Below are 12,374 nucleotides of genomic sequence, written 5' to 3'. Positions count from 1 at the left end.
TTACATATAAAACTATTCATAAAAAGTTACTGTTTACATTATAAGTTGATTAAGTTTTTAGTGAATTAAAAACCATGTTTAATAAAAATATTTTATTCCCCAACCATTGATAGGATTTTTTTTGGATACTGGAGTTTGCATTAATAGTGTTAGTGTGATTATCTTAAAATAAATGAAATTAAGTGTCCAATACTATATAAGTTGGGGCATAAAATACCTCTAAAGTGTTTTAAAAAGAAAAACCAGACTCGAATTATATTAAAACCCTTCAAATTGGGCCAAATGCCCTTGAATGTCTGAACAGGCAATATAAAACCAGAATGGGGAATTATCTCTTTTCATACCCCTTCAGTTTGTCCTGTTATACATGTAATAAAGACAGAAATTGCTCCTGTAGTCCCTCATATCTAGGACAATACAAAATGATAATAGAAACAAAGGAGTGAATTCTGTGCCTGATGAACTTAAAAAAAAAATCATAATGAAGGGGCTGGGTGGTGGTGTACCCAGTTAAGCGCAGACATTACCAAGCCCAAGGTCCTGGGTTCGAGGCCACGCTCCCCACCTTCAGGGGGTCTGCTTCATGTGCGGTGAAGTAGGTCTGTAGGTCTATCTTTCTCTCTCTATCTCCTAGTCCTCTCTCAAATTTCTTTCTGTCCTATCTAATAAAAATTAGAAAAAGGAAAAATGTCTACTTGGATTAGTGGATTCATAGTGCTGGCACTGAGCCCAGCAATAACCCTGGTGGCAATTAAAAATAACTGTAATGACTTATCAAGTGGTGGGATGAAGTATTAATTAATCTACTAATTATGTGACCTAAAAAAAAAATTCTTGGTTTACTTTGAGTAACTTTTTTTAAAACAAGGATGCTGGGATCTACTTCTCCAAGCACAGGTCTAAGTCAGATCTTCAAACTTCTCCCCATAACTATGATTTACACACACTTCCTGAGGTAGGAATCATCTTCACTTTCTAGCACAAATTATTTCTTATAGATCACATTACCTCTTTCAGACCCCTGGATGGGCTAAAGTAGGCTGTATACCATTTAAAACAGATTAAGACCTCCTGTTTAAGGACTATTGCTCTTGAAGACCACTGAGGATCAAAAGGGTTGTCAACTGGTGATGCAGGATGTTACTACTACCCTGTGTAATATGGGAGACACAAACACTCATATTGGTTAAGGTTTTAGTAAACTCTCATGCTTCATAAAGCAAAACAAGACTTTACTAAGCTCATTGCTTGCATTTATAACATACAGATAAGGCCCGTTTCTTATCCCCTCTTATTCCTAACTAGTGGTAGACACTGTGATGGATAAATGCATTTTCAACAAGTTCTAAAATGGCATTAATAAAATAGAATAAGGAAAAGCATCTGTTATCCCCCAAATGCACAAGACACATACAAAACTTTTTAGCGATTACTCCACTTCAGTGTGTAAGATATGCAGATTAACGATCAACACCAGGAAAATGTAATGCAGCAATAGTAAGACATTAACAACTTCTGACATTTGTATTCCCCAGTAAATACATACACATACACACCCATACTTCTTCACTCCCACAACTTGAGGATAATCATCACTGAGGAGAGAGCTCAGGAGATTTTCCTTCTATTCACCATATAAGGCGCTGTCAAGATGAATAAGTATAAATTAGAGTGAATTATGTCTGTAGCAAATCCATGACAACCTAGCATGATGACATTGTGCTTTAATCCATTTAGGATATGCATGTTACAAAGGGTCAGCTCTGCTCCTGCAAGCATTAGCACTCGCTTGTCTTTTCATGGAATACAAGTGGTACACTGAAGTTTCTTGGATGATGGTCATTTGCTTGTATGGCAGATTTTTCTTCTGTTGCTGCATTAATATTATCTGAATATGAATCTTTATCATCTTCTTCATCTCTTGGATTACCCTCCAGGCTGTGTCTAATGCCATAAGTAAAGTAAATCAGGAAACCTTTGGGAAAAATAAAATGACTTAGATGATTAGAAAAATGAGTAAAGGGGCCAGGCAGTGGCGCACCCAGCTAAGCACACACATTACAGTGCACAAGGACCCGGGTTCAAACCCCTGGTCCCCAATGGCAGGGGGAAAGCTTCATGAGTGGTGAAGCAAGGCTGCAGGTATCTCTCTTCCTCTCTATCTCCCCTCCCCCCTCAATTTATCTCTGTTTTTATCCAATAATAAAAAAAATATATTTTTTAAAAAGAGTAAATAGGGGCCGGGTGATGGTGCATCCGGTTGAGTGCACATGTTACAAGTACCCAGGTTCAACCCCCTATCCCCACCTGCAGAAACGAAGCTTCACAAGTTGTGAGACAATGCTGCAGGTGTGTCTCTTTTCCTCTCCACCTTCACCTACCATCTGATTGTCTGTCTTATTATAAATAAATTCTTCAGGGCTCAGAGTAGGAAAATGAGGCCTATAGTCACAATACTCTGGGGATTTGGGAACAGCTTCCTGGTTAACACCAGGGGGAGGTGGCAGGACTCTAAAGGAATGCTAGGAGCTTAGTTGATTGGTATATGATTCCTGTCAGGATCCCTGACACTGACAAGAGTTACCTACAGGAAGTAGATCTAATGACAGAAAAAGTACAAGTTACTGCAACCAGCATGGATGAGTATCTCTGGCCCAAGGCTAAACCATCCTAACTCCACAACATAGTATAAGACTCCTCCAAATCGGGACAAAACTGACTGAAGCTAAAGTTCCCATTGACTCAAATGGGTTGGTGGCTTACAAAGGAAATTAAGCCAATTAAACTTAAGGACAAGTCACTTCACATTTTTAAGACTGTGCTCACTGTTTCAGCTATAACCAACTTTAAATTCTTAATTATAATTCAGTTTTCACATGGAAATCTGAAGAAATAAGAATAAAAATATAATATAAAATCTATTATAAAAATAAAATACAAATGTAAATGATCCCACTCCTTTAGTTTAATGCTAAACTCTACCTCATGGCTCTAAAAATAACTTTAGGTATTAGAGAAGAAATTACTTGCTATCAGCTGAAATTATCTCCAGAAATTCAGGGTTACACGGGAATTACTGGTTTTGAAATACTTAAAGTGACTCTGCACAGATTTTTTTTTTTTTTTTTTACAAGTTAGGTCCCTTGACTCTTTGGGGCTTTATTTTCTCATGAAAAGTTTTAAGAAAAAAAAAATCATACAGAATTCCAGAAAGGAATACAACTGAAGAAAGAAAAGTATCTTGTAAATGCCTGGAATCAAGCACTCAGTGGTTGTAAAACTAGGGAGAGGAAGAAAGTAGGGGGAATGATTTTGTTTGGGTCTCAGATCAAACCTGTAGGGTTTACACTTAACAATATTTATATACTTTCCCCATATTTGGGAGCTACTCTTTTCCCTGATCCAGCTTCCTAGTCCTTTCTCCAACTATGGCACCCTGTCATTTCACAAACATCTCATAAAAACTGTAGCAAAGGTGGGCACGAGGAATAACATCATTGCAAGACTGGCCAGCTCCTCATGGGGCGTGAGCGCTTCCACACTACGATCATCATCTCTGGCATTATGCTATTCCACTGCAGAATACTGTGCCCCAGTATGGTTCCGTAGCCCCCATGTCCACTTGGTCGATTCCAAATTATATTCCTCCATGAGGATAATTTCTGGAACCATCCCTTCCACCCCGGTTCCATGGCTGCCAGTTCTTAGCAACATCGCCCCGCCAGATAGTCGTCGGGATGCAGCATCATCTAAGTTCATTTCCCACGTCTACGCTCGTTCGACCGGACCTGCCAATATACGCGGATATCTTCGCCCACCCTGTCCAACGCTTGACGTCTCGTCACCCAATCTGGTCCCCTACGCCTACACTGAACTTCTCTGTTCCAGTCTCTTGGAAACAGAGTTGGCAGTCAGCTGAGGTCGAGAACAAACACCTCATCACAGACCCCTGCAAGCGTCAACCCGGCTTTGACCTAGCACGTTATGATTAGGCCCTCCTCAATTGCTATCGAACAGGCCATGGCCGGTGCGCCGCTATGTTCCATCGCTGGGGAGCCAGAGACGACCCAAACTGCCCCTGCGGCTACAGACAGACTATGACCCACATAGTCAACGACTGCCACCTCTCCAGATTCAAAGGAGGTCTCGAAACTTTACATCAGGCTCAACCTGACGCTGTTGACTGGCTGCAGAAGAAGGGCAAACGCTAGTAGTAGTACTATGGCACCATCTCCCCAGACAATAACCTGGGTTCACCTGCATATCAGATGTCAGGCGAAGGCAAAAACTAGTAAAGTCATGGGTCCTCTGGAATATACCTAAAACAGACCTACCAGCTTTTTCCAAAATGGAGACCCCAATATTTATCTGCCTTTAGGTTCATGATTAGTCAACAATTTGTTCTGCTTTGTATCTTAACTCTTTCTTTTTTTTTAAACCTTTTTAAAAAATATTTATTTATTCCCTTTTGTTGCCCTTGTTTTATTGTTGTAGTTATTATTGTTGTCATAGTTGTTGGATAGGACAGAGAAATGGAGAGAGTAGGGGGAAGACAGAGAGGAGGAGAGAAAGATAGACACCTGCAGACCTGCTTCGGGGGCTCGAACCTGAATCCTTAAGCCCGTCCTTGTGTTTTGCGCCATGTGCACTTAACCCGCTGCGCTACCGCCTGACTCACATATCTTAACTCTTTTTCAGCCACCAGGTTCCAGATGATAACATGGTGCTGTCCCGACTTCCTTGGGCAGAGGACCCCACCATGTGTCCTGGAGTCCCACCTCCCCAGATCCCTATCCCAGTAGGGAAAAAGAGAGACAGGCTGGGCATATGGATCAATCTGTCAATGCCCATGTTCAGTGGAGAAGCAATTATAGAAGCCAGACCTCCCACCTTCTGTAACCCACAATGATCCTGGGTCCATACTCCCAGAGGAATAAGAATAGGGAAGCTATCAAAGGAGGGGATTGGATATGGGGCTCTGGGGGTGGGCAATGTGTGGAAATGTACCCCTTTTTACCCTATGGTCTTTTCAATGTTTCCATTTTATTAATAAAATAATAATAAAAAAAGGGAAAGGGATGCATTACTCTAATCACAGCGCATAAAACAGGAGTCAGAAGTTCAGAAGACCAAAAACATTAAAAGACCTACCAAGTGCCATCCAAATGCTAAATCTGATCCAAGTGTCTGCACTTAATTGGACCATCAAGTAAATATTCACCAGGATGCTGAAAGCTGGCAAAAATGGTAAGAGTGGAACCTGTGAGGGGAAAAACATCTTTTTACATACATGTATTTTTAACAGCAAATTCCCCAAATTACTTCAACACGCTGGCTATAAATTTAATGTATACTTTCACAATGTGCCAGTGAGTTTATATCCTTACAAAATAGGGAACCAGAATTAAAAAAAAAGTCTTGTAGAGCCCACTAAAAGGACCATCACCTTTCATACTGTTTACTGCAGCCTAAAGTAGCATGGGGTTTACCCAGTCCATTAACATGTGCATCACAGCTACATACAATTGATAAGGGGGTTGATGTAGGTTGGCATTTACTGATTTAGCTCTGAGGTATCTAGAGGAAATGCCTCTGGAATCCAGATATATGTAGTATCCAGGGAACCCTCTTTTCTTAATTTTATTTACAATTTTTAAAATTATCTTTATTTATTTACTTATTGGATAGAAACAACCAGAAATCGAGAGACAAGGGGTAGACAGGGAGAGAGCCTGCAGCCCTGCTTCACCACTTACAAAGCTTTCTCCCTGTAAGTGGGGACAGGGGCTTGAACCTGAGTCTTCGCACATTGTAACATGTGCACTCAACCAGGTGCACCACCACCCAGCCCCCTCTAAGGGAATCCTCTTCATGCCAAAATCTACTTTTAATTTGAAAGGAACCGAATTCTCTTATTTATAGAAGAAAGGCTTTTTGGTGAGACTAATTCTGACTTGGTACTGGCTTTCTAAATATTAAATAGTTGACTCATACTATAGATTATTAGATAAGGGATGTGTTTACTATTATATATTATCAATCTGTGATAGGGGCATATTCAAGTTTTTTTTTTTGAAAAAGTAAGACAACCAGCACAGAGAGACAAAAATTATGACAAATAAAAGCATCTCAAAGGAATTATGATCTTGGCCACTGACTGACCTCATCAGAAGCACCTTTTTTCTTAAGAAAAAAAAATTAACACAGAGAGAAATGTGCACAAATTTATGATCATTGGTCTTCATCAGACATACCATAAAGGCTACTTTTTGCTGGTTTTGGGGCTGCCTCCAAATGATGATAACAATGACGATGCAGAGAACAAGGAGCAGCACAAGAAGGGCAAGACTCCATGCTTCCAGTCCAGCAATAGCTTGCACTCCATAAGTGGTTAAAATACTCAGGCCCAAAATGAGAAATGCTGCAATAGTGACATATTCATAAAACACAATCAGCACACATGAACAAGTGCCACTCAGATTCTTCACGTCATGTCATGTAGTTGGATATGCCATCAGTTCTTTATAATAATCTATCTCATCAAGTACAAAAAAATTCTTTATTTTCTTCCTGGAAAGAAATGGCCCATCTTACTGATTAAAAAAACAAAACAAAACAAAAAAAAACAGTTGCTTACTCATGACCTTCTCCTCCTTAGAAGTCACCCTTCCCTCCTAGCACTGCTATCATACTTTTCCTGCGCAAGTGCCATCTGGATCCCATTTATTTGCATCTCAGACTATATCACATAGATTGATGGCACGTTGTTAGGGGTGGCTATTTCCTTGTTTCCAAATAGTCTATGTTCAAGTTTATCCATTTTTAGCTATTGGAAATATTGCTACTGCTACGTAACGTAAAGCAAACAACCATATATATAGATATGACTGTGTGTATATATACACAATATATTTTTATCTATGTTATCTCCCAATCTTATTTTATATATGTATACATACATACATATACATATATATATATATAATTTATGGCATATATATATATGTATATATATATATATATATCTGTTGTCTGCGAGTTGCATCACGATATCCACCTACCTATTTCTTTTTTTTTTTTTTTTCACCTACCTATTTCTAACTATGAAACTTATGCTAGGGGGTTCATCTATGTGCTATCACACACAGAAAAATCTTTATTTCCCTGAGCTTACCACCAATCTTTTGTTGTTGTTGTTGTTGTTGTCGCAAGGGTATACTTTTTTTTTTTTTTTTTTTTTAATTTAAGAAAGGAGACATTAACAAAACCGTAGGATAGGAGCCTAATCAACACAATGAGTGCCACCTCAACATGCTTCAGCTCAGACTGTGTCCAGAGACTTCAGGTGTGGAATGACAACCCTTCAGCTTCATTACTCAGGGGAGACCTTTCCTTTCATACTAGGAGGTTCAATCCTAACAAAGTCCCAAAACCAGGTTCCGTGAGATAGAGCATATGTTCACACGTATCCATAAAATAGGGCAAAATATATACCTGAAAGCACCAATCTTATTCTGTAAAATCCAGTGAGTAAATATCTCCCTTGGTGCCTTAAAAGTTCAGCAGCATTCCTGGCACATAGGTGGCACTCAATCAATGGCACTGAGATTTCAAATGCCTTACATAATTGTGGATGAACAAACCAGGTTTTCCTATATCGTTCCTCAGTTTCTATGGGCCTCAGCCCCCTACTTACAGGTACACTTGCCCTGATGCTTCACACAGGGAGCACCCTAACAACTAATGAAGCATAGCAAAACTATATTTCTGTCACTTTTATCTAAGGAAAATTCTTCCCTTACTCTTTAATGACCAAGATCTAACAAAATTATCCTGCTAATACAATGGTTTGAACTACTCAGTGTTCAGGGTAGTTGTTGACCCAATCTTGGCTAAAGTGAGACCTTTTGTCCTGTTGTACATCTTCCCTTTTCCATTTACATATAGCTTAGTCGTGTTTGCAGTGCAGTGAAGAGCACTTACCGAGGACTCCAACCAGAAAGCTCACAAGAGATGCTGAATATTGTGTAGGCTCAATGGAAGGGCAGAAGAGCATTCGTAGGCTGAAGCCTTGTCTTTGCAGCATGGTGACCTGGGACTCAGTTTTTGAAGCTGAGGTGGAATAAAATTCTTGGCCGTCTTTCTCAGGAGAATACTTGGGCTGCTGATATGATAAGCCAGGCTGGTACCTGTCCCCAAATAAATATCTGTGTCTTTATCCCAACTAAATAATTGATCCAAGTTAAACAAGCATCTAAAACTCTGAAGAGTGAATGACATTTTATACAATAAGAATCATAGCTTGCACAATAAATTAACTCCTTTCCTGACTTTAGCCCCACAGTATGCTGAGCAGGTCACAAAATATCTGCAGTAATTGTATTTTCTCTGACAAGATATGTATGATATGCAGAAGAGAGTTATATTTACTGGGTTATCAGAAAAGTCATGATGTGTTTTTGAACAGAAAAATATGTCATTACTTTTCTGACACCCCAATCTATTTTTTTCTTTTTTTTTTTTTTTTTTGTCCCCCAGGGTTATCAGCGGATCCATGGCTCCTGGTGGTCATTTTTTTATTGGATAGGACAGAGAGAAAGTGAGAGACGAGAGGGAGAGAGAAAGATACCTGCAGACCTGCCTCACCGCTTCTGAAGTGACCTGCCCTATAGGTGGGGAGTGGGGACTCGAACCAGAATCCTTGCACAGGTCCTTATGCTTTGTATTATGTGCACTTAACACGGTGCGCTACCACCGCCCCTCTTCCCCTCTTTGTTTTTTTCCTTCTTTAATTATAATAGAAACAGCAAGAAATAGAATGAGAGTGTGGAGATAGATTTGCAGCCTGTTTCAATGCTTGTGTAGTTTCCCTTTCAAATGTGGACCAGGAGCTCAAACTTGGCAATTTGTGCACTTTATTGGTTGAGCCACTGCGTGGCTCTTAAGTGATCCAATGGTGATAAAGTGACCTCCCTGAAAATACCAGTGCTAAAGGAAATATTGGCCAGCAAGAACAGCACAGGCTGCCTGATTATCAGCTATAGAATAATATATAACCTCTTCAGCTTAGCATTCAAAAGACCTATCTCAACCTTCATCTCTGGTTTTCTTGCCCTCTACTTTCCTACTTGAGTCCTACAGTTTACTCCGGTTGATTGCAACCAGCTGTTTTTCCACCATTCAGTTCTGTGCGTCAGTTCTCATATAGTTACCCTCTTCCTTGGTTGCCAACAGCAAGATATTAGCCTGCTTCATCTCCTAGTATCTGCCCAGCCTTCCCCATGTGGTCTCTTCTCTCAAAGTTGCCTTTACTTTATTGATTGGTTGACTGATTGATAGGACAGAGAGTAACTGAGTGGTCCAGAACGTGGCACAATGGATAAAGCACTTAATTTTCAACCGGGAGGCCCCGAGTTCAGTCCCCAGCAGCACATGTACTAGAGTGATGTCTGGTTCTTTCTCTCCTCCTATCTTCCTCATGAATAAATAAATGAATTCTAAGAGAGAGAGAGAGAGAGAGAGAGGGAGAGGGAGAGAGAGAGAGGGAGTAATTGAGAGGGCTTTGCTTTATTTTTAAAGATGCATTTCAAAGAAAGATGCTCAGGCACATGTAGTGCTAGGGACAAAAATCTAAGGAAAAACCCACATAAGAACTATGCTTTACTGATGATCCAGCTGCCACCTATATTTAAAAGTAATATTTTCCCTCCAGGAAAAAAAAAAGAATATAGGGCTGGGTGGGTGGTGGTGCATCTGATTGAACGCACATTGCACATGTTACAGTGTGCAAGGACCCAGGTTTGAGCCCCTGGTCCCCATCTGCAGGGGGAAAGCTTCACAAGTGGTGAAGCAGGGCTGCAGATATCTCTCTGTCTCTCTCCCTCTATCTTCCCCCACCCTCTTGATTTCTGGTTGTCTATATCTAATCAATAAAGATAATAAATAAGAATATAGCAGCTGATAAAATATGCAAAGGAAATATAGATGAAAACTGAAACTAGTTCTAATGCCACTACCAAGTACTAACCATACAGAGCATTTTGGTATAATTTCATATGCATATATACAAATGCAGAAGTGATTTACGTAAAATTTGTTATTAATATTGAATTCATACGCTGCATCTAGTTTTTGCCTCAAGATTCATTTCTTGATATAATTAAAAATAATTTTATTTGTAGAGGAGTCCACCTAATAAAAGGGTCCTCATTTATTTAACCATTCTCCTATTGGTATTTAGGTTAGTTTTTTCCCCCACTAATGTAAGTTACTATTCCATGAGTAATAGCCTTTCTATTTATGTGTGTGTGCCTTTTTACTCAAATTTTTAGTATAAGACATTAGCAACTGGCAGGTGAGGAAGATGGCTCATAGGGTAGAATACACACCAGATATGTGTGAGGCCCTGGGCTTGAGTCCTAACACACATAAGAGCATCAAGGACAGAGATGGGCAGAACTCCATGGATCAAAGAGCAGTATTTTGGTCTTTTTCTTTCTCATAAAAATATAAAATCAAGGGAGTTGGGCGGTAGCGCAGTGGGTTAAGAGCATGTGGCACAAAGCTCAAGGACTGGTGTAAGGATCACGGTTCAAGCCCCAGGCTCCCCGCCTGCAGGGGAGTCGCTTCACAAGCGGTGAAGCAGGTCTGCATGTGTCTATCTTTCTCTCCTCCTCTCTGTCTACCCCTCCTTTCTCTATTTCTCCCTGTCCTAACAACGAGGATATCAATAACAACAATAACTACCGCAATAAAAAGACAACAAGGGCAACAAAAGAAAAAAATAATATATATATAAAATCAGAAAAAATATATAAAACAAGAAGTTGGGCCACAGAGTGAGAGCAACAACATCTCTTGGTAAACTCCATGGCAACGTATATGCACAAGGTGTTGACATCAATCCTGGCAACACATAAAAATAAAATAAAACATTAGCTGCTGAGTAATTAGATAAAAAAGAAATGTATTTTAAGTGTTTTTATATATCCTGAGAATTTTCTGTTTACATAGATAGGGTCAATTGTTCACTGAAAGTAATATTTATTTTTTTTAAAGAATATTCATTATGAAAGAGAGGGAGAATGAGAGAGGGAGAGATAAAGAAGGAAATAAAGAGAAAACAAAAGCACTGTTTAGTTCGGATCTAAAGTGGTGCCAAGGATAAAACCTGTACCATCTAGGACCTCAGATACACAATTTGGTGCTCTAAGAAGCTGATCTATCTCTCTAGACATATATTTGATCCTTTGTGAATAATCATGATGATTTTAATTTCCATAGTTTCTTGCCCTTTGTAAGACTTCTAGTTCCCCGAAAACAAGAATGATTTTTAAGTCTTTTTTAAAAATATTTTATTCACTTGGTTCCACTTGACTCATACCTTTCAGAAACATCTTCCATCAAAAACAACTCACCTGAGGATGAGAACACAGGCTGCAACCAGAGAGTAGGCCAGAAGAGTGCCAATGGACATCATATCCACAAGGGCCTTCAGGTCAAAAAGAAAGGCCATCACAGCTAGTAGGAAAAGACAAGAATGGTGAAGAAAGAGGTCTTTGACAAGATGCCACACAGATGACAATCTTCAAGGCAGGCACAGTTGATTGGCATACTTATTTTGTGTGTGTTATTACCAATAATAAGTCAAATAGCACAAAAATATAATTCTCACATTTAATAAGCTGTTTTTCAAATCAATTAAACTGCTAATATAAACCTCAGTGTTTTCTCTCCCCTACCCTCACCCCTCTTCGAAACACATCTACCTAGATTACTTAAATATATACTGGCCCTGAGGGTCGGGTGGTGGTACACCTGGTTACAGTGCACAAGAACCCAGGTTCAAGAACCTTGGTCCCCGCCTACAGGGGGGACGTTTCACAGCTTTGAAACAGGATTGCAGGTATTACTTTCACCTCTCTTTATCTCCCCCATCTCTTTTCAATTCCTCTGTCTCTATCCAAAATAAATTAAAAAAAAAACCAAAACAGTGGCTTTGGCAAAGAGTAAGTATATTATATGCCAGAATACTTTCCTTTGATGTTTCTGATGACCAAACACTACTAAGAAATATTGGTTAGTTCCTTTTTAAAAAATAAAAAAAAATCCAAACAGAAAAGTTTCTGCCATACATGTTACAGTATCACTTTATTTTCTAACTGTATTTTTAAATAACTTCCAAGTAAATTATGGTTCTAGTAGAGGCTACATTTACCTCTAAGTATAACTGTACACTCCATCCAGAAAAATTGACTAGAGCAGACAGCTAATCTATGGTCTTGCAACCCAAATAAATAAATCCCCCAAATAGGAAGAGGCAAAATAGACTTTCTGTGGTTTGAATAAATAACTTGCAGTAAACAATTTTTTCT

General features: G+C 39.3%; 1 protein-coding gene across 3 annotated transcripts in view; it reads right to left on the bottom strand.

The window, feature by feature from the left end:
* Positions 1 to 1,708: 1,708 nt before the first annotated feature.
* SLC7A2 (solute carrier family 7 member 2) overlaps positions 1,709 to 12,374 on the bottom strand; it is a 76,364-nt gene continuing 65,698 nt past the window's right edge. For all 3 annotated transcript variants that reach the window (XM_060183444.1, XM_060183439.1, XM_007516285.3), the window contains 5 exons: positions 11,418 to 11,520; positions 7,984 to 8,189; positions 6,255 to 6,421; positions 5,152 to 5,260; positions 1,709 to 1,975 (listed from right to left, as the gene is read on the bottom strand). In XM_060183444.1, the coding sequence (XP_060039427.1) occupies positions 1,779 to 1,975; positions 5,152 to 5,260; positions 6,255 to 6,421; positions 7,984 to 8,189; positions 11,418 to 11,520 (782 nt within the window). In that variant the 3' untranslated portion in view covers positions 1,709 to 1,778. The remainder of the gene's footprint in view (positions 1,976 to 5,151; positions 5,261 to 6,254; positions 6,422 to 7,983; positions 8,190 to 11,417; positions 11,521 to 12,374) is intronic.

Source organism: Erinaceus europaeus, chromosome 2, assembly GCF_950295315.1.
Source record: "Erinaceus europaeus chromosome 2, mEriEur2.1, whole genome shotgun sequence".
Taxonomy (NCBI): Eukaryota; Metazoa; Chordata; class Mammalia; order Eulipotyphla; family Erinaceidae; genus Erinaceus; species Erinaceus europaeus.
The sequence above is the reverse complement of the archived record's forward strand: the minus strand, read 5'-3'. Positions and strand labels throughout refer to the sequence as shown.